At 34.2% G+C, this 21840-nt stretch overlaps 1 protein-coding gene across 3 annotated transcripts; it reads left to right on the top strand.

The window, feature by feature from the left end:
• The first annotated feature begins 1359 nt into the window (after positions 1–1359).
• On the top strand, positions 1360–21565 carry LOC110661109 (probable dolichyl pyrophosphate Man9GlcNAc2 alpha-1,3-glucosyltransferase). 3 transcript variants are annotated; one of them, XM_021819672.2, is made up of 7 exons: positions 1360–1614; positions 2272–2703; positions 2825–3008; positions 3116–3223; positions 4712–4873; positions 20593–20845; positions 20938–21565. In XM_021819672.2, exons 2-7 carry the CDS (start codon positions 2294–2296, stop codon positions 21387–21389), a joined length of 1569 nt encoding a protein of 522 aa, XP_021675364.2. In that variant the 5' UTR covers positions 1360–1614; positions 2272–2293; the 3' UTR covers positions 21390–21565. The 3 variants fall into 3 exon arrangements, with proteins under 3 accessions (XP_021675364.2, XP_058009337.1, XP_058009338.1); XM_058153354.1 differs by having other exon boundaries at positions 1529–1614; positions 2231–2703; XM_058153355.1 differs by lacking the exon at positions 1360–1614 and adding an exon at positions 1621–1757.
• The last annotated feature ends 275 nt before the right edge of the window (positions 21566–21840 follow it).

Below are 21840 nucleotides of genomic sequence, written 5' to 3'. Positions count from 1 at the left end.
TTATATTTAAAATTTATTGTTTAATAAATAAATAAATTTATATTATATAATAATTAATTAAAATAAAAAAATAAAAACAAAATCCACAAGAAAACTCATTTTGTCCTACTCTGACAAAAATGTTTTCAACTTGATCCTAAAAAATGTTCAAGCTTTAGCGTTTGCCACACACGCAAACAAAGAAAAAATGTTAAATGGAGGGGAGACAGATTTAACAAGAAATGAAAAAACCTATCACTATCGCCACTATAGCCTCCTCTCTCTCTCTCTAAATTCCACAGATCATCAAAGCCCATCTCCAAATTTCCACCTTCCAAACTGCACACAAACGATCCTTTATTCCTTCACTCTCTTTCATTTTTTTTATAAATATGAACGCAGAATCAGGTTAATAAATAAGTAAATTATGTAATATATTTAGTATATTAAAAACTAATATACTTAATATTCATATAAAAATTGATAAATTTAAGAAAATAAAATTCAGACCTTTTATAGAAAAAGATGAATTTACGTTATAAATATATAATAATTTACTCAATATATAAAAATTATTTAATTTTTTATTAATAAAAATATATTATTCATTTAAAAAAAGATTTAATATTTAAATTAATGAAGGGTTAATTTAAATAAATATATAAAAGTAATTATAAAAAAAAAGAATTAATTGACCTCTCTTTTTTTTAGTAAATTTCACATTGATTTATTATTTTTTATTTCAACGTGTAACCGTTGTTGAGTTAAAATAACTATAGTAGCATAGCAATTAAATAGTAGATTGACATTTTTCGGTATAGTGAAAAGAGATCTAAAAAAAAATTTATTATAATAGATCTCTTTACTGCAGTTATAGTCCTCAGGGTATGAGATTTTAAATGTAACATAAAACTTAATTGTTATTAATAATTGTGCTATATTAATGTAAAGTTATAAATTAATAATATTAATTGTGTTATATTAATATAAAGTTATGGAATAATAATGTTATAAATGATAAAATTTAAAAATAATGATGTTGTAAAAATAAAATTGAAAGATAATGATATTAAAGTTGGAGTTGGATTAAGTGCCATGTTGAATTTATCTAAAAATTTGAAAATATTTTATGTTACCATGTAAATTGAGGAAACTATAATGTTATAATCTCATAAGTTTAATAAAAATTATTAAATTTTATCATTAAAGTTGCTTGCTTTGAGCATGTCTAGGAGTTGGATATGCAAATGAAACAATCAATGCACGGTTATACAATAGCATTTTCGGTCGTACTCCACAAGTTTTTCATGATGCTTAATTTTGTGATGCTGGGAATTATATTTTTATATGTAGAATGATCAAAGCTCAATCATGTATATACATAACTTAGTGAATCAGTTTGGTTGTTTAGGGCATTTTCCCTTGGAGTAGCCGTGCAACACAATCGCCTCGTAGCTGGATTAATTTGGTCATAAATGAAAAGTTCCGTGTCAAAAAGTTAATTTTAAGCTTATTTGGTCCTTCAACAAAGCACAGATATTTATTTGGACTTTAAAAAAAAAAAAAAAACACAAGATACTCGAGCAGCTCTTGGAACAAGAACAACCGATTGTTTTCAATCGAAACCCCTACCAGGTGGGACACTTCCATCTCTCGTCTTCATTTTTTTTTCTCCTAGATCCCTCTTGTAATGCTTTTGAATTACGGTTTTCCCATTTCAATTATACCAATCATTGACCGGAAAAAGCTGCATTTAGCTGTTTTGCGCCAAGTGCTTGGTATTATGATACTCGGAGAATTAATTTAGTTTTGAAATTTTTTTCCGTTCTTGGATTGCTTTCATTGTCAAACCAGATTGAAATAAACCAGCTATAAGCCAGATGTTGAAAAAGATCGATTTTTCAAGTGTCAATATTGCTATATATTGTTTCTGGTTGTGTAATTCCGAAGAAATTCAGACAATTTAGTTTTTAGAAATGTAATTAATTAAGCATTAACTTTGAATCACATATGGTCTAAAGGGAGTTGGCTGAATATGAGACTTTCTATTGGAAGCCTAGACTGCATAACCCTAGCTTAGTTATTTTACAAAGCATTGTTGAGTTGGTGGTGTCTTTTTGTTTAGACCTTTGCTTAGTTATGGTTATTGATTAATTGGGCTTTTTTTTAATCCTCTTTTAATCTTTTGCTTATTTGTGGATATTGATTGCCGGCAGTTATTTGGTACTGTCTTTTGAATGCTGATTTTCAGACTCTTGATAAAGATGGTTTCTTAATGTTCATTGTAACCAGGCGAGACTAGAGAGAAACATAAATGGAGAAAAAGGGGAAAAAGAAGGTGCTAAAAGACAAGGCAGATGCTGTTAACGATGATGATGATTTGTGCTGGTGGTTTGTTCACAAAGGAATTGAATCCTCATTCCTGTGTATTGCTGTGTTTGGGTTGTTAGTTCGAGCAACTGTATCACTCCATCCATACTCTGGCGCCGGCAATCCCCCCAAGTTTGGTGACTATGAGGCACAGCGGCATTGGATGGAAATCACGCTCAATCTTCCAGTGAAGGAGTGGTACCACAACAGCACCAACAATGATCTTAGTTACTGGGGACTTGACTACCCTCCCCTCACTGCCTACCAGAGTTATGTTCATGGCATTTTCTTGAGATACTTTGAACCTGCCTCTGTTTCCCTTTTTAATTCCCGTGGTTATGAGTCCTATCTTGGGTGGGCATCATAAAAATTCAGTTACTATTCTTTCCCTTTTTGTCAAATCATCAGTTCAATTCTGAACTGAATGTTTTCTCTTGTTTTTGCTATTGTAATTTTTCTGTACTTTTCTTTGCAGGAAACAGCTCATGAGATGGACAGTCTTATCCTCTGATGCCCTGATTTTTTTCCCTGCTGTTCTTTATTTTCTTTTTGTGTATTATGGCAATCACTCCAGTGGACGTAAAAGTGATGTAGCATGGCACATTGCAATGATTTTAATCAATCCATGTTTGATCTTAATTGACCATGGCCATTTTCAGGTTTTAGAAAACTTCTATGCTCATTTTTTTTCCCTTCAAATATACCTTGTTATTGAATTTGTAGTAATGTAGTATACTATTCTCATCCTGATATTGTCCTCTTTCAGTATAATTGTATCAGCTTGGGCCTTACCATAGGAGCTATTGCTGCAGTTCTCGCTCACAAGGACCTTGTAGCATCTGTTCTCTTCTGTCTTTCTCTCAATCATAAGCAGGTGCTTTTCTGTTTGCATTATGGGTTATCAAATTTACTTTTTTCTTTTTCTTTTTCTTTTTCTTTTTTTTTTTCCTTGCTTCCTTGCCTGCATGGGTGGCGATTGGGGATGACTCATCTATTAGATTAAAAAAGGGCATGCAATGGTATTTTTGCTACTTTAAAGATGACCAGTTTATGTTGATTAGCTGTGTCTGTTCATTCCAGGAGTGTGTAACAACTTACTGAATTTCTCTCTACATAATTTTCTAAGTCATTTGGTGGAATGTATCATCATACGATACAGTATGATTTATGTATTACACCTTCTCAAATATCGTCAAGGGTAAGTCAACATTCAGATTTTATTGTTAGAGTGTAGGCCATATTGCGAGGCTTCCCTTCAATTGCACGACATCATGTACTCATATGCTGCATTCTGGGGTTGAGTTATGGTGCACATGCTGCTCAACCTTGACTAAATAGATATAAGGCTGTGCATCTACAAAGAAAAGTGTGAAATGTCTTTATGAAATCTGTTTTAAGCATCAAATTTTGAGGTATATATCGTGCTGGTACAGGTGTATACTGAATCATTAAAAAGTTAATTGGATAGGGTGAATTTGTAGTTAGCTTACATAAGCATGTGTAAGGGGTTTCTTTAGGAGGTCAGCAATAGACAGGGCCAAATGGAAGATGAGTTGACTGTGATAATGTTTGCTTTTAGGTAATGTGCCTGAGGAGCTTGCTTGATAGGTATTAAGACTTAAGACCCTTGTCTATTTTTTGATTTTCGTTATATGCAACATTAGACAAATTGGTGTACAATATATGCCAATATACTTGATCACAAAACTGTTGGTTGTTTGCTTACCTAGCATTCATAAAAGTTCAGAAAACGGCTGCCTAGTAACAAAAACTCGAACATGACTGGTTTCATATTGGGTTTTAGTAAGTGTTGAATGATGATGATAGTCTGTAGATTTAATTGAAACACTGTTAAGGAATTTGCAGTAAGTGGATGCTTGGTGCAGGTTATATTTCATCATTATGAAGTTGAGTGTAGCATATAACACAATGGTAATGTCTTGGGATCCTGAAAACTTAGTGTTTTTTTTTTTTTTTTTTTTTTTTTTTTTTTTTTTTTGTGTGTGTAGAATTGTAAACTGAAGGAAAGAGATTGCCAATCAAGGTGGTTTTACCTGTTTACAATACTTTCGGCTTTGTGTTCTGTGTTTATATGAGTCTTACTGGGGTGACAATCTGTAAAATTTTTGAGAAATAAAATGCAATTGCTGAATTTTTTTAAGGTGGCAAAAAGGTGACTGAATCATGTATCCCTGCCAAGTTAAATTTGATAAATCATAATATTCTGATTTATGTTACTTTTGCACTTGCCAAATTCAATTTAAAAAATTCTAAAATTCTGATTAAATGTTGTTCATACAATTTGTTCTAAGATTGATGGTTATTATAAGTTTTTTCTTTTTCTTTTCTTCCCTCCTTCCAGATGAGTGCCTATTTTGCACCTGCTTTTTTCAGCCATCTCTTAGGTAACTGCCTAAAGCGTAAGAATCCCGTGCTTGAGGTTTCAAAGCTGGGATTGGTGGTCTTGGGAACGTTCACTATTATTTGGTGGCCATATCTTCATTCAAGAGATACAGTTTTGGAGGTAAAGAGCTGTATTATTTTTGAGATAAAATAGTTGGTTTCTCTTTTCCATTTCGATTGGTTAATGGATATAGTTCTGTCTGTGACTTTTATGGGTGGTAAAAAATACTTATCAAGGTGATTTTTGGTGGTTCACATCTCACCTGGCAGTTCTTATTTTAATAACTACCAGCTTGCCTTGGGACAGAATCTCTAACTAGTTCATGCCATTAGTCGCTGCGGCATTGTTTGTGCAATCAAATGATATTAAATTATTGATCCATGTTCTAGTTTCATGACCTTCCCAATTATTTTATTTTGAATTAGGTTCTTGATGGATAAAATGTGCCATTTTAGCATTCTTTCTAGGAATTGAATGTGCATTACTTCATTATGTGTTCAAGGCAGTGGCAGACAAGATCTACACACTTCACCCTTGTTTCAATTTTTATGTTCAAGGCACTGCTAATTTCCTGTCTTTAATCTGAGACTGGAACTCCAGGCTGTAAAATACAAAGGGGGAAAGATGGATGTACATCCTTTTTCGTTTTAGAAGCTTGTGTTGTGTAGTAGCTCCGATTCTGATATGCCCCTAGTTGAGTGAGCATTGTGTAGGTTAAGAAGTACTGATTTGAGTGTGAATAGATATATTCCAACGGTCCACTTTTCTTATGTGTTCCAATCGTAGATCATTTATTGGATGGCTTTGGTTGGATGCTGACACCAATGTTCTTATGGCATAGGTTTGGCCAAAAAATTCTAAATGTTGTTACAAAGTCAGCACCGAGGAGGTGTTTTTTGAGTTTGAAAATGATCTGCATTATTATACATGTAATACATGAATACATTACACACATTCATTGCGGTACTGGGTGAAACTTAACTGCTTAGTGATAATTAATCATGGAGTTGATCATTATGTACCTTATGATGTAGGACCAGGACCAGCCTACTAATACTTTTATGGTGGGAAAATCTCAAGCAATTGATGAGATTTAGGATAAAGAATTAAGAAAAAAGGGAGAGTTTAGGGTTAGTAAATTGAAGAGCTGATTGGAGGGAGAAAAGTCCAATTGGAGGCTGTTTGGGGCTGTGAACAGTAAAAGAGAAGAAGAGAGAAAAGAAAGGAGGAAAACCAGGCACTCTGGCCTTCCAAATAAAACCAAAATTGCAATATTAAAAACCCAAGAAATAGTGGTTACATAGTTTTCTATGGAGATTTAACGGCTTCCTTTGGAAAAAAAAATCATTTGTAAGAAAAGAATTTAAATAATTTTCACACAATCATATTACTTTTGGCATTTATTCCTTTTTGTTGAAGTTTGGAGCCAAGAATGTGAACATCAAATTGGCAAGCTACATGCTCAACTGGGCTTGAAATTGTTCCCCATCAAAATGACCTAAGCCATTTTGATTTGGTTTGCTAACACTTATATGCCTTTTAATTTTCTTGTGCATTGCCGATGTGGTACTTGTTCTCACAAGTGATATTCCAAGTAATTTTTTTTAAGTTAAAAGAATTGAATTCTTTCAATTATTAGGTTTCCAAACATGAGAATTATTATATATATATATATATATATATATATATATATATATAAAGGGATAGCAAACAGAGATAGAATTAATATAATGAAGGTAGAGAAAGATCAGCCGATAATAAGAGACAGATATCAAATACAACAATTAAAACAAAGCATAAATTATGGGCGGTAGAACCAGTCACAAAGATAGAGATAAACAATTAAGCAATTAAAGTAAAATAATTAAAAGTATAAAATATGGGCGGTAGAATCAGCCACAGATATAATAGTTAAAGCAAGATTAAAATTTTTCTAAAATATACTTTGATTGAAGCTTTAAAAATAACTTACATATGGAGATTGAATTTTAAGTTAAAGGGAGGAGTACAAAGAGAAGGGTATTCGCTAAGAGCTTTCTAAGGGAGAGACTTATGAAAGAAAAACCAATAAAAGAAAACCAATATCTAAATTAAGAGCAGAATTCTCCTTTTATAGATGAAGGAGAATGCTTTACAATGATTATAAATAACTGTTATACATGTGAAGAGTTGGAGGAGTCCACCGAAAGTGAAAAGTGAAAAGTTGAGATTTCCTGTAGCCATGTGAAAAGGCTTGCAAAGTGAGTTAGCTTTAAACTGTGGTCTTGTGAAGTCCTGCGGGAATTCAAGAGTGCTTTAAGGCAGTGAAAATGTCAAAACAGTCATTCTCATTATTATTTTCAAGGCTGATTGCTTCAAATGAAGAGTTGACTTTACTTGAAGTTGTTGATGCAGAGGATCTGCCAGTTAAAAGTTGCTGTATAATAGTGAAATATTCCTCCTCAGTCTTAGCTTGAGCAAGGAGAGTACTGGCATGAGATTTCTGAGGTAGGAAAGTTAAATTTCTCAGAGTTGATGTTGAAGCAATTTGAGGTTGTTCTTTTACTTGTTTCTTAGACTGTTTAAATAACCATTCTTTAACAACTACTAAGGAGGCTTTTTAATTCTTCTAAAATTTGGACCGCCATCTGACCTTGAATTTTCGGATCAGAATAGGACCTTGAAGCAGATGACTATCTTTAAATCCATAATCCCAAGCAAGAACCCAAGGAACGAAACATGATTAAAGGATGAAAAATATCTTCTTTCACCGTAGGATTGTATCTGGCTTTAAAGTTGTGTAACCTTGGTAGATATATGAGGGCAAGATTTCAGGAGTGGCTTCCATTAAATTCCACCATTAAGAAAATCATCGAGGGAAACGGAATTTAGAAACAGTGTTGAAAAAGAAAAGCCATGTATGAGTTTGGTTGTAGTTTTGGATTAAAAAAGCATTAATCCATGCTTGGTGATAGTCCCAGTAAGTGAAAGTTTGATGAGCAGTAAGGGTTTTTTTCAAATTTGGCTTGGAATTTCTTTGGAAGTGAAAGTTCTTGTCCCCAATCATCAAGGTGAATGACTTTGAAAGTGGTGCAAGTTGAATAGTTTGGGACTGGAGAGTTTTCTGAAAAATGTTTAAGCTTGACTGATCTAGTTTCAATCAAGATGTTTTGGTAGGAGGTTGGATCTTTGGTACTATCCTATCGCTTATAATGCTAAAAACAAAAGTATTTAGCTGCACAAAATTTGGGGTTAGTATCATAAAATCCATCTTCAACAGTTAAAATGCTTTGATAAGAATCTTTCGAAAACCATTGAGGAGGAGGACTATGGCTTTGTGAAAAATTTTGTGAAACAACTAGGTCTTTTATTGTTAAAGTTAAATCCTTTGATGGAACAAGTTTTGGAGTTAAATCAATTTTTGAAATAGCTTGTTGAGAAGGAGGTGTTCTTTTATGAAGAACAATCTTTTTCTCAGAGTTTTTTAAAAATTCATTGGTAATTGCATCTTTTTGAGGTCATTGGGGAAGGGATTCCCTTAGGGCTTGGCATAGTTGAGGATGGTTGACAAGATTAGCTAACCATTCCTGTAATTGATTTTCTTGGGGCGTTGGAGGAGGAAGGCTTTGTGTTATAGAGGGTCCCTCCATTTGATCAATTTCTTTTTGGAATATAGCGTTCCAGGTGACAATAGGGATTTGGAGTGTTGGTTTTGGTTGGCTCAAAGTAATTGTTGCTTTGTGGCTTTTTTTGGGATGAAGATGCTCTAGATGAGGAAAGTTTTTGCTTGGATTCCTTTGATGATTGTTCGGGAGGTTTTCTAGGAATTATGGTGAGGAGTCTGCAAAAATTCACGAGTTAAAAAGTCAGGAACAAAATTCATATCTCCTTTAATATATTCAATAACAAAATCGAAAATGCTTAAAATAGCTTGCTATCTAGCAAAAATTTGTTTTGAAGTAATATTTTAAATATTCTTTTTCAAAATTTCTTTTGCAGCTTTGCAATATAGTCATAAAAGTAACTTTTGATTCAGTAAATCACTTTGAAACTTTTGAATACATATAACTATAGATAAAATTTTCTTTTTGATGGTGGAATAGTTTTTCTGGGTACTATCCCAATGTCCAGAAACTGAACTATAACCTCTTTATCATGTTTTTATTGTTTTAAAATTCCTCCATATTCTGCTTTGGAGGCATCAGTTTCTACTATCTTAAAAGCATTTGGATTGGCTAGGTGCAAGTGAGGGATTTTTTTAATTTGGACTTTAATCTTTTAAACAACAAGGGTATATTCTTATGTCCAAGGCTTTAGATTTTTCTTTAATCTGTCATGAAAAGGTTGGAGTACCCTGTTAAGGTTTGGATAAAAATGTAGGTGCTTTGTTTTAATTGTTGTATTTAACATCTGTCTTATATTATCTGTTAATCTTTCTCTACCTTCATTATATTAATTCTATCTGTTTGCTATCCCTTCGATCCGGGTGTCTATTGGTATCAGAGCCTAGGGGATAGGAGGATTGTTGTTCTGTGTCTCTGTGATTTGATCTGTTTGATTCTTACATTCCTGAGCCCTTTTGAGGGCATGAGTTTACTGGTTGTAAGTCCTAGTGGTGTGGCGATAAATTCAGAAGAATTCGTCCTACTGTAAGGAATATATTAATTAAACTGTTTAAATTATGGATATATTTTGCAAGAATTAATTTGTTTTCAGCTCTTTTACCTCTGGGACAAGGGAGAAGATAATAAACAGTGAAGAATTAATTATTGAAGATTTTGAAAAATCCATAGATAATTGGAAACTTCCCAAAATCCAGAAAGATCAGATCTATAAACAAAGCAAGTTTAACTTCCTTAGCAAAACTGATTATAGCATCAAAACTGAGGAAAGAGATATTCACATCACAAAGCCCCTTAAGATCATAAAGCTTTTAACTTCTTCTTCTTTGAACAAGCACAAAGTCAAAGGATACAACTATATCCGATCAGTTCAAGTAGGAATAAAGCCCCTAACCAAAGAAGGTTTTAACACCTCTATCTTTGCTATCCTTCGAGATGCACGGTTCTATGACTTTCAAGATTCCCTGCTTAGCTCTGTTGAGTATAGTCTCTGCACTGTTCCTATTTCTTTTGAGTGTTATCCGAATTTAACTGTGTCCTTGAATGACAAAAATTTGCCTAATAGTCTTGTTTTGCAGATAAAAACTCATAACTTCAAAATGCTTCCTGGATCTATTTCAGTTGCTTTGATTTTTAAAGTCCATTATAAAGCCATGATGACTGCTTTTGCTTCTAAAGCTCTCATTGACAGTCAGAAAAGGAGAAACTCTCCTCCTACAAACTGATCTCACTAAAGCTAATGCCATTGTCCCTAGATCCATCAAATGGAATGAGGTTTCCCTTCCAGATGATTGGATCTTAGAAGGAGCCTCAAAGCCCAAGCCAATATCTCCTCCGAGTCTAAACACACAACTGAAACAAATTGCGCAAAACCCGGACGGAAAAGTAAAGTTATCTTTCACTGGAAGATCCATAAGCTCAAGACCCTCCCACGATACTACCTCTTCGTCTGAAACCATTGAGTTAGGAAGAATCTTAAATCCGCCTTCTTTGATAAACTTACCTATCACCCGAACGCCTTCTGTTGTCAACTTTCCAACCACCCAAGAGCATTTTAACCAAATCCCTGACTTGCTTAGACATTCAACTTTTGATGTACCAAGAATATCAATGCAAACTGCCGATTGTTCCACTACCATATCAAGACTTGTTTATTCCACTCCTGAAGAATAACCAAGACCTACATCTCCAATTTTCTCCTCTGTAACTGAGAATGTAGATGCTGAAATAAATGTTCTTCAAAAAGAATTTCAAGTTGATAAAGCATATGTTCAAAAAGATTTTTATGCTCTTCGTAATCATAAGAAAAAACTTTGGTTTTTTAAATATTTTTTAAACCAAAGGCATGAAATCCAAGAAAAGTTTTATTCATTCATTCATGAGCATCAAGCATACACTTTCTTTTTTCATTGGTTTGAAATTTATGCTTTTGAAAATAATCTGGAATATCCTTTTGTTGAAAAATCCCTAGACCCACTATCTAAAACCCCCTCTTGGAAAACTTCAAAGAATGAATGGATTCAGTCTGTTCATCCACTACTCAGAGAACTCCAAATTAAACACCACAAAGCCACACTCATAGCCCTTTAAAGTCAAAAGTGAGAAGAATGCTGAGAGAGATCTTAAGAATATCATTCAGTAGAACAACTGGACCAATAGCCACCTTCATACTATTGGAAACCAGTTAAGTGATATCCAGAAACAAATCCAACATCCCACTGTAATTACATCATCTGGAGAATTGAAAATGAAAGCCCCAGCTTTCAAGCCCTTCGAAGTTTCAAAGCCTTCTCTGTCTCAGTTCCAACAGAGAAACAAAGAAGAATTCCTTCAAGCTATTCAGGAACGCTTGAACCAACTTAGTCCTTCAACTTTAACAAAGTCTAATGTTGTTATCCCAGATACTCCTGAAGCCTCTGTCAATGTTATGGAACAATCTTTTGATAAAGAAAATGCTTTCCAGGAAGATTCTTCTCCAAAAGTCAATAAAGTTCATTGGCAGAACTCACAACAGCTTTATTATCCGAGAGCAGCTGCTCCAGATATAAATATTGAAGATAAACCAAGTGCTTTATCATAAAGCCGTTACAATGCTACCTCTGTCTATAAATGGAATATAGATGCAATGTCTAAGTACAACATCCTCAATATTTTTCAGCAAATGACTATGGCAGCAAATGCCTATCGAACCCAGACAGGCACCTCTGACCAAGCCATTGCAGAACTTCTCATTGCAAGATTCTTAGGCCAACTCAAAGGGTGTTGGGATTACTATCTCATTCCTTGACAAAAGTTAGAAATTTTGAAGTTCGTAGAACTTGATGAAGATCAAGAGTCGATTCTTGATGAGAATAGCAGACCAATTCAGAATGCTGTTGCTACGCTCATCCTTGCACTTACTCTTCATTTTGCTAGAGATCCATTGCATCTTAAAGACAAGAATGCTGAGCTTCTCTCTAATCTCAGATGTAAAAAGCTTAGTGACTTCAAATGATACAAAGACACCTTTCTTACAAGGGTTATGCTTCGAGAAGATTCTAACCAACCCTTTGGAAAGAAAAGTTTCTTATTGGACTTCCTCCTCTCCTTGGAGAAAAGGTTAGAAACAAGATCAAGGAGCATTACAATGAGAAAATCCCTTATGATTAGTTAAATTATGGCGAACTTATTAGCTATACTCATAAAGAAGGTTTAAAGATTTGTCAAGATTTTAAGCGTTAAAAGCAGCTGAAATGGGAAATGCACAATACAAAGAAAGAGCTTGGATCTCTTTGCCAACAGTTTGACATCTCTTACCAAAAGCCCTCTTTTTCAAACACCAAACCTTGCCAAGACTGTCAAACCCAAAGATACCGAAAGTACAAGAAACACTATTCCAAAGACAAACCTTCCTAATTGGAAAAGCCTTGCAAAAGAAAAGCCCATACTAGAAAGTACCGAAAATCTCACCCAAAGCCACAAGAACCCACTCCCAGAAAAGATATTACCTGTTACAGGCATGGGAAAAAGGGTCATATTGCAAAATATTGCAAGCTTGCAAGCATAACAAGAGACTCCATGAGCTCCAGCTTGAGTAAGAAGCCTTGTGCAAAATTAAAGCCCTTTTGCTTGAATCAGACTTTGAAGATACTGTCTCAATCTCTTCTGAAGATAATCAAGCTCTCCAACTTGATGAATTACTTTTTGATTCTTCTTCCGCTGAAGAACCAAAAAAACAATTGAACATGCTTACCAAAGATCAAAAGTTTTTCCTTGATGTACTCAATCACATTCAAGATCCCCAAATTCAAAAGGATTATCTCACAAAGCTCTAAGAATCCTTTGAAGCCTCATCTTCCAATAGTGTTCCGTCTAAAGCCAACAACACGTATGATCTCACAGCTATTCTCTAAAAAGCCAAAACAAATAAAGTCAAAACCCCTACTTAATTATCCAAGAGCTCCAAGCTTATATAAAAACCATAAAAGTCGAACTTAAACAGCTCCAAGCCAAACAGAAAGAAGATTCAGCTGTTATTCAACTTCTTCTTAAGAAATTCTCTGAAGAAGAAGAAGATGAACCCGACCCTGAAACCGAAACACCTCAAATAGCCAACTTAAAAAATATTCTAGAAAATTCTCTCTGTTTTAAAGCAAGTGACTTCTCAAAAGTATTTGATTAAAATCACTTTAAATATTTTTGATGACTTTAGATTGGATACTATTGCTCTATTTGATACAGGTGCTGACCTTAATTGTATCAAGAAATGAATGATTCTAAAAAGATTTCAAGAAGCCACTAAAGAAAGGCTCAAAGCTGCAAATAACTCTTATTTCAAAATTGATTCAAAAACTGATGTATATGTTTCCAACAATGGTTTGCGTATCAAAATTTCATTTTTACTTATGCATAACATTCATCACACTGTCATACTTGGCACTCCATTCATAAACCTCATAACTCCTTATTCTGTGAATTATGATAATATTTCTTTAAAACTTAAAAGGTAAAAGAATTGATTTTCCTTTTATTGAAAAACCTCAAACTCGCAATTTGAATATCATTAAAGCCTGTTCTGTTTACGAAAATCAACTGAATTGTCATCAAAGCCGGTCCCAAGCCCGGATAAAAGAGGAAGGTTATGGTAGGTAACAATCAGCGTAAAAATTTCGTCACACCTTATGATATGAATTCAAATGATATAAACGTTGGGGCGTCCTCTACTTACGACGCGCTACATCGGAACCCGAGTGTAGTGAGAAATATGCAAGGGTTCTCACATCATGGACGGGTGTGGGTAAAGAAGTTAGTCCATAGGACAGATAGTAGAACAGATAGTGGAACAGAACACAAGATAGACATAGAAAATAATAGAAGATATCATAGAAGGAGACCAATTAGGAAGGAACAGGATAGGAAGAGGATCACGGTTGGTACTTGGAATGTTGGATCACTTACAGGAAAATTAATGGAGCTTGTGGATACCCTGGAAAGGAGAAGGCTGAATATTGCTTGCATTCAGGAGACTAAATAGGTAGGAGAGAAAAGTAAGGAAGTGGGTAATTCAGGGGTACAAACTGTGGTTTATCGAAAAGGAAAGAAACAAGAACGGAGCGAGCATAATCATAGACAGGACATTGAAAGACGCAGTAATAGCTGTAAAAAGAGTAGGAGATAGAATTATACTAGTAAAACTAGTACTAGAAGGAGAAACAATAAATGTAGTTAGTGCTTATGCCCCACAAATAGGACTAGACAGTGAGAGTAAATAAATGTTTTGGAAAGATATGGATGATTTAATGCAAAGCATACCGAATAAAGAGAATGTTTTCATTGGTGGAGATTTGAATGGACATGTAGGAAGTGATAGATAAGGTTATGAGAATGTTTATAGAGGTTTTGGTTTTGGCAGTCGAAATGAGGAGAGAAAAAGCATCCTAGATTTTGCTATGGCATTCGATCTAATACTAGCAAATACCTACTTTATAAAAAGAGAGTAACATTTAGTGACTTTCAAAAGTGGGCAACATAAAAGCCAAATCGACTTCCTCTTAACCAGAAAGACAAATAGAGCTCTATGCAAGGATTGCAAGGTCATTCCAGGAGAAGCTGTAACAAGTCAACATCGGTTGGTGGTCTTGGATGTCAAGTTTAGAAACAATTCAAGTAAGGTCAAAGGAAATAGTGTAGCTCGAACAAAGTAGTGGGAGTTCAAAGGAGTAAAGCAAGTAAAGCTAAAAAATGAGCTTCTCGAGTCCGAAGTATGGAAGCTGGATATGGAGGCCAATGATATGTGGATACAGATGGCATCAAAGATTAGAGAAGTAGCTAGAAAAGTACTTGGAGAGTCTAAAGGACATAGACCACTCTCAAAAGAGAGATGGTGGTGGAATGAGGAATTACAAAAGACAGTGAAGAGAAAAAGGGAATGGTATAAGAAATTATACCTAAATGTGATAATAATGAGGCATATGAACAGTACAAGATAGCAAAGAAAGAGGCAAAAAAGGCAGTTAGTCAAGCAAAAGCACAGGCCTTTGAAAAGTTATATGAGAAACTTGGAACTAAAGAAGGGGAGAAAGATATTTATAAATTAGCAAGAAAGAGAGAAAGGAAATGTCAAGATCTCAATTAAGTTAGGTGCATTAAGGATAAAGAAGGAAAAGTGTTGGTGAAAGATGAGGACATTAAAGAAAGATGGAGAAATTATTTTAATGATCTCTTTAATAATAGTCAAAATAGTAATAGCGTGAATATAGACTATAGAACAATAGAAAAGAATGTGAATTATACTAGAAGGATTAGATCTTTAGAAGTAAAGGAAGCACTTAAGATAATGAAAGTGGGTAAAGCCTGTGTACCCGATGAAATACCAATTGAAGTGTGGAAGTGTTTGGGAGATATGGGAGTGGCATGGTTAACTAAATTATTTAATAAGATTCTAAACTCAAAGAAAATGCCTGATGAATGGAGGAGTATTTTGGTACCTATTTTTAAAAATAAGGGAGACATACAGAATTATTCAAACTATAGGGGAATTAAACTCATGAGCTATACTATGAAGTTGTGGGAGAGTTGTAGAGCATCGACTACGTCATGATACTTCTATCTCTCTCAATCAATTTGGTTTCATGTCCGGTCGTTCAACTATGGAAGCAATCTTTCACATTAGAAGTTTGATGGAGAAATATAGAGATGTGAAGAAAGATCTACACATGGTTTTTATTGATTTGGAGAAGGCTTATGATAGTGTTCCAAGAGATGTCTTATGGAATGTGTTAGAACAAAAGAGGGTACCTATTAGGTAGATACAAGTGTTGAAAGATATGTATGAAAGAGCAACTACTATTGTGCTCACAGTGCGAGGGGACACAAGAGATTTTCCGATCTCAATTGGATTATACCAAGGATCAGCAATAAGCCCTTACCTTTTTGCATTAGTTTTAGATAAATTGACAAAATATATACAAGAGAGTATTCCTTGGTGGATGATGTTTGCGGATGATATTGTTCTGATAAATGAGACACGAGAAGGAATCAATAGAAAGATAGAGTTTTGGAGAAGTACTTTAGAGTCAAAGGGTTTTAAGTTAAGTAGAACGAAGACAGAATTCATGAATTGCAAGTTCAGTGAAGGCCAAACTGGTGATAGGGAAGAAGTTAGTTTGAATGGAGTGGTACTGTCCCAAAGTAATTACTTTAAATATCTAGGCTCAGTCCTTCAAGTAGATGGGGGATGTGAGGAGGATGTTAGTCATAGGATTAAAGCAGGATGATTGAAGTGGAGACGTGCCACGATAATTTTATGTGATCGCAGGATTCCCAATAAGTTGAAAGGAAAATTTTACCGTACAGTCATACGACCAGTTATGTTATATGGTAGTGAGTGTTGGGCACTGAAAGAGTCGTATGTGTCTAAGATAAGAGTTACAGAGATGAGAATGTTAAGGTGGATGAGTGGCCATACTAGACTAGACAAAGTCTATAATGAGAGTATTAGAGAAAAGGTAGAAGTGGTGCCAATTGAAGATAAGTTGAGGGAAGGGAGATTGAGGTGGTTTGGTCATGTGAAGCGTAAACATACAGAAGCTTCAGTTAAACAAGTAGAGCACATTAGGTTAGAGGATAGAAAAAAAAAAAAAGGGGTAGACCTAAATTGACTTGGAGGAGAGTAGTACAACATAATCTAAAAACATTACACATTTCTGAGGATGTAATCCAAAATCGTTTAGAGTGGAGAAAGCGAATCCATATAGTCAACCCCAAATTTTTTGGATAAAGTCTTAGTTTAGTTTAGTTTAGTTTAGTTTAGTTTAGTTGAGTAAAATAGAACACCAGCTTCAATGCCCTGTTTTCCAGAAAAAGATTTCTCTTTTTCAAAATCAGATTGAAGATACTGTTTGCGCTGACCTTCTAAATGCTTTTTGGGAAATAAAATAACATATTGTTGACCTCCCATATGAAAATGATTTTTAAGAGTCCCAGATCCCAACCAAAGCTCATCCTATTCAAATGAACAAAGATCTTGAACTTCATTGTCGCAAAGATATTGCTGATTTGCTTTCAAAATGTTTAATTTCTCTTTCTAGGTCTCCCTGGAGTTGTGCTACTTTTTACGTCAACAAATCTTCTGAGATTGAAAGAGGTGTTCCTAGATTGGTTATCAATTATAAACCTCTTAATCAAGCTTTAAAATGGATTAGGTACCCTATTCTAAACAAAAAAGATCTTCTTCAAAGACTTTTTGTTGCAAATATTTTTTCACAGTTTGATATGAAGTCCGGTTTTTCGCAGATGCAAATAGCCCATAAAGACCATTACGAAATTGCTTTCACTGTTTCTTTTGGCCCGTTCGAATGGAATGTCGTGTCATTTGGATTAAAGAATGTCACATCTGAATTTCAAAGAATCATGAATGACATCTTCAATCTATACTTTGCATTCTGCATTGTCCATATGATGATGTGTTAATCTTTTCATCTTCCATTGAGCAACATTTCAAGCATCTAAACACTTTTCTGTTTGTCGCCAAGAAAAATGGTTTAGTCGCCTCTAAGTCCAAAATAATTCTCTTTTAGGCTAAGATTAGATTCTTAGGACACTACATCTCGAATGGCACAATCTCTCCAATAGAGAGAGCTCTTGTTTTTGTTGACAAGTTTCCTGATAAAATTCTTGAGAAAGCCCAACTTCAAAGATTTCTAGGATGTTTAAACTATGTCCTGGATTTTTATTTAAACCTTAACAGGATACTCCAACCTCTTTATGACAGATTAAAGAAAAATACAAAGCCTTGGATGCAAAAACATACCCTTGTTGTTCAAAAGATTAAAGCCCAAATTAAAGAAATCCCTTACTTGCACCTAGCCAATCCAAATGCTTTTAATATACTAGAAATTGATGCCTCAGAAGCAGGATATGGAGGAATTTTAAAGCAACAAAAATATGATAAAGTGGTTATAGTTCAGTATGTTTCTGGACATTGGAATAGTACCCAAAAAAACTATTTCACCATAAAAAAGAAAATTTTATCTATTGATATATGTATTCAAAAGTTTCAAAGTGATTTACTGAATCAAAAGTTCCTTTTATGAATAGACTGCAAATCTGCAAAAGAAATTTTTAAAAAGGATGTTCAAAATATTGCTTCAAAACAAATTTTTGTTAGATGACAAGCTATTTTAAGCATTTTCGATTTTGATATTGAATATATTAAAGAAGATATGAATTATGTTCTTGACTTTTTAACTCGTGAATTTTTACAGACTCCTCACCATGATTCCTAGAAAACCTCCTGAACAATCATCAAAGGAATCCAACCAAAAACTTTCCTCATCTGGAGCATCTTCATCCCAGAAAAAGCCACAAAGCCAATCCCAAGAATTAACTTTGAGCCAACCAAAACCAACACCCAAAAGCCTTATTGTCACCTAGAATGCTCTATTCCAAAAAGAAATTGATCAAATGGAGGGACCCTCTACAATACGAAGTCTTCCTCCTCCTCCAAAGCCCCAATAAAATCAACTACAGGAATGGTTAGCCAATCTTGTCAATCATCCTGAACTATGCTAAGTCCTAAGGGAATCCCTTTCTCAAAGGACCTCAAAAGGATGCAATTACTAATGAATGTTTAAAAAACTCTGGGAAAGAGATTGTTCTTCATAAATCAAAACCTCGTTCTCAACAAGCTGTTTCAAAAATTGATTTAACTCCAAAATTTGTTCCATCAAAGGATTTAACTTTAACAACAAAGGACCCAGTTGTTTCACAAAACTTTTCACAAAGCCCTGGTCCTTCTCCTTAGTGGTTTTCAAAAGATTCTTATCAAAGCATTTTAACTGTTGAATATGGATTTTATGATATTAACCCTAGATTTTGTGTAGCTATGTTCTTCGGTTCTTGGCATTATTAGTCATGGGATAGTACCAAAGATCCAACCTTCTACCAAAGCATCTTGATTGAAACCGGATCGGTCAAGTTTAAACATTTTCAAGAAAACTCTCCAATTTCAAACTATTCAACTTGCACCATTTTCAAAGTAATTCACCCTGATGATTGGGGATAAGAACTTTCACTTTTAAAGAAATTTCAAGCCAAATTTGAAAAAACCCTTCCTGCTCACCAAACTTTCACTTACTGGGATTATCACAAAGTATGGATTAATGCTTTTTTAATCCAAAACTTCAACCAAACTCATACATGGCTCTTCTTTTTCAACACTGTTTCTAAATTCTGTTTCCCTCGATGGTTCTCAGTGGTGGAATTAGATGGGAGCCACTTTTGAAATCTTACCCTCAGATATCTAGCAAGGTTATACGACTTTTAAAGTCAGATACAAGCTTATGGTGGAAGAAAATATTTTTCATCCTTTAATCCTGTTTGCTTCCAAATTCTTCATCCCTTGGATTCTTGCTTGAGATTATAAATTTAAAGATGATCATCTGCTTCATGGTCCTATTTTGATTCGAAAATTCAAGGTCAGATAGTGGTCCAAATTTCAGAAGAATCAAAAAGCCTCCTAGTAGCTGTTGAAGAATGGTTACTTAAACAGTCTAAGGAACAAGTAAAAGAACAACCTCAACTTGCTTCAACATCAACTCAGGGAAATTTAATTTTCTTAGCTCAGAAATCTCATGCCAGTGCTCTCCTTGCTCAAGCTAAGATTAAGGAGGAATATTTCACTATTATGTAAAATATTTCACTAGCAGATTCTCTGCATTAGCAACTTCAAGTAAAGCCAGCTCTTCATCTGAAGCAGTCAGCCTTGGAAATGATAATGAGGATGACTATTTTGGCATTTCTTTGCTTTAAAGCACTCCTGAATTCTTGCAGGACTTCACGAGACCACAATTTAAAGCCAACTCACTCTGCCAACTTTTTCACATGGCTAACTGGAAATCTCAACTTTTCACTTTTGACTTTCGATGGACTCCTCTAACTCTTCACATGTGTAACAGTTATTTATAATCATTGTAAAGCATTCTCTTTCATCTATAAAAGGAGAATTCTGCTCTCAATTTAGATATTAGTTTTCTTTTATCGGTTTTTCTTTCATAAGTCTTTCCCTTAGAAAGCTCTTAGCCGATACCCTTCTCTTTTTACTCCTCCCTTTAACTTAAAATTCTATCTCCATATGTAAGTTATTTTTAAAGCTTCAATCAAAGTATATTTCAGAAAATTTTGATCTTGCTTTAACTATTATATTTGTGACTGATTCTACTACCCATATTTTATGTTTTTAATTGTTTTACTTTAATTGCTTAATTGTTTATTTCTATCTCTGTGGCTGGTTCTACCGCTCACAATTTATGCTCTGTTATAATTATTGTATTTAATATTTGTCTCCTTGCTTAATTGTTTATCTCGATCTCTGTGGTTGGTTCTACTGCCCATAATTTATGCTTTGTTTGAATTATTGTATTTAATATCTGTCTCATATTATCTATTGATTTTTCTCTACCTTTATATATATATATATCAATTGAATTTAACTCTTGCAAAAATCTAGTTTCCAAAATAGGCCGAATTAGTAATCTTACTCTTGCGAGTTACTAGGATTAGGAATCCCAAACTGGGAAGGTTCTAAACCAATGCTAAATAGGAAGCAAAAAAACTTTCTAAATATTCCTAATGAAAATAAACATCATTAACGTTGCTAAAATGATTTTCATAAGTAAAAGCTAAATCAAAACAATCCTAAATCTTGTTTCCTTGACTGCATCACATTAGTTTTCTCAATCTTGTGGATGCTTCATACAGGTTCTCTTCCGCCTAGCTCCTTTTGAGAGAGGGATATACGAGGATTATGTAGCTAACTTTTGGTGCACCACATCGATTCTCATCAAGTGGAAGAGATTATTTGCAACACAATCACTGAAGTTTCTCAGCTTAGTAGCCACCGTATTAACCTGTCTACCTTCAATGGTTCAGCAAATATTGGCTCCGAGCAGAAAAGGTTTCCTTTATGGGCTGTTGAATAGCTCTTTCTCATTCTACTTATTTTCATTTCAAGGTAAATAAAATATCCTATCTTCTCTTCATTATTCTATATTTGATTTATATCTTGTGTAGCAAATATCTGCATCGCTACGGTAAAATTTGCAGTGCATGAGAAGTCTATTCTGCTGCCACTTCTGCCTGCAAGCCTACTAGCTACAGAATTGCGTGGGCCATTCAAGTTATTAATGCATTATGCATTGTTTTCTATGTTTCCTCTTCTGTGGCGAGACAAATTGATTATTCCATATGTGGCTCTTTATGCTCTCTTCTTCCTTCTTTACTTTACACCCAGCAGAAGAAGAGAAGCTAAGATTCATCATTCCACCACGCTTACCGGCCTCTCAATTTTGTTGACCTTTCTGTATCTGTGCTCTCTTCTTCTTCATATAATTTACTTGACCATTCATCCACCAAAGAAGTATCCTTTCCTTTTTGAAGCAATGATTATGCTTCTCTGCTTTTCTCACTTCGTATTGTTTGTTTTTTACACCAATGCACGCCAATGGATGTTGTCTGGACAATATACATCGAAGGTTAAAGAAAAGAAACTGAATTGATCTTTTAATTCTGGGGATTAGGTTTGTATAATTGATATTTAACATTTTGTTTGTGTTTGTGGCAACATTGAAGTGAAGGTGGCAAATTCTTATGTAAGCATTGGGTGAGAAATTATTTAAGTGAACCATATCTTAATTGATTTAGGAAGTTTATAATTTCCTATTTTAGCATGACACACAGGGAATTGCCTGCATGATTCATGTTTATTTGCTCCATTGGTTGAGAATGCAAACTTTCTGGTTTAAATTTGCGCAGAATTTCTGATGTTGATGGCAAAGACTTTTTTCAATTCTTCAGCTTTTTGTTTTTTTTTTTTTTTTTTTTCTTTTCTTTCTAAATTGTAGTTGTAATGCAATCTGACCAGAAAACCTTTTGCTGTTAGGGTGTTTGTGTGTGTATAAGGAAATGATAATGAAACTAAGAGGCAGAACTAGCTTCAGGTGTATGTTG

Source organism: Hevea brasiliensis, chromosome 9 (assembly GCF_030052815.1).
Source record: "Hevea brasiliensis isolate MT/VB/25A 57/8 chromosome 9, ASM3005281v1, whole genome shotgun sequence".
In the NCBI taxonomy this organism is placed as follows: Eukaryota; Viridiplantae; Streptophyta; class Magnoliopsida; order Malpighiales; family Euphorbiaceae; genus Hevea; species Hevea brasiliensis.
The sequence above is the reverse complement of the archived record's forward strand: the minus strand, read 5'-3'. Positions and strand labels throughout refer to the sequence as shown.

Coding starts and splice junctions, on each gene's coding strand:
- LOC110661109 (XM_021819672.2), top strand. CDS start 2,294: ATGGAGAAAAAGGGGAAAAAGAAGGTGCTAAAAGACAAGGCAGATGCT. Junction 3,224..4,711: donor TTTCTCTCAATCATAAGCAG/GTGCTTTTCTGT, acceptor CCCTCCTTCCAG/ATGAGTGCCTATTTTGCACC. Junction 20,846..20,937: donor CTACTTATTTTCATTTCAAG/GTAAATAAAATA, acceptor TAAAATTTGCAG/TGCATGAGAAGTCTATTCTG.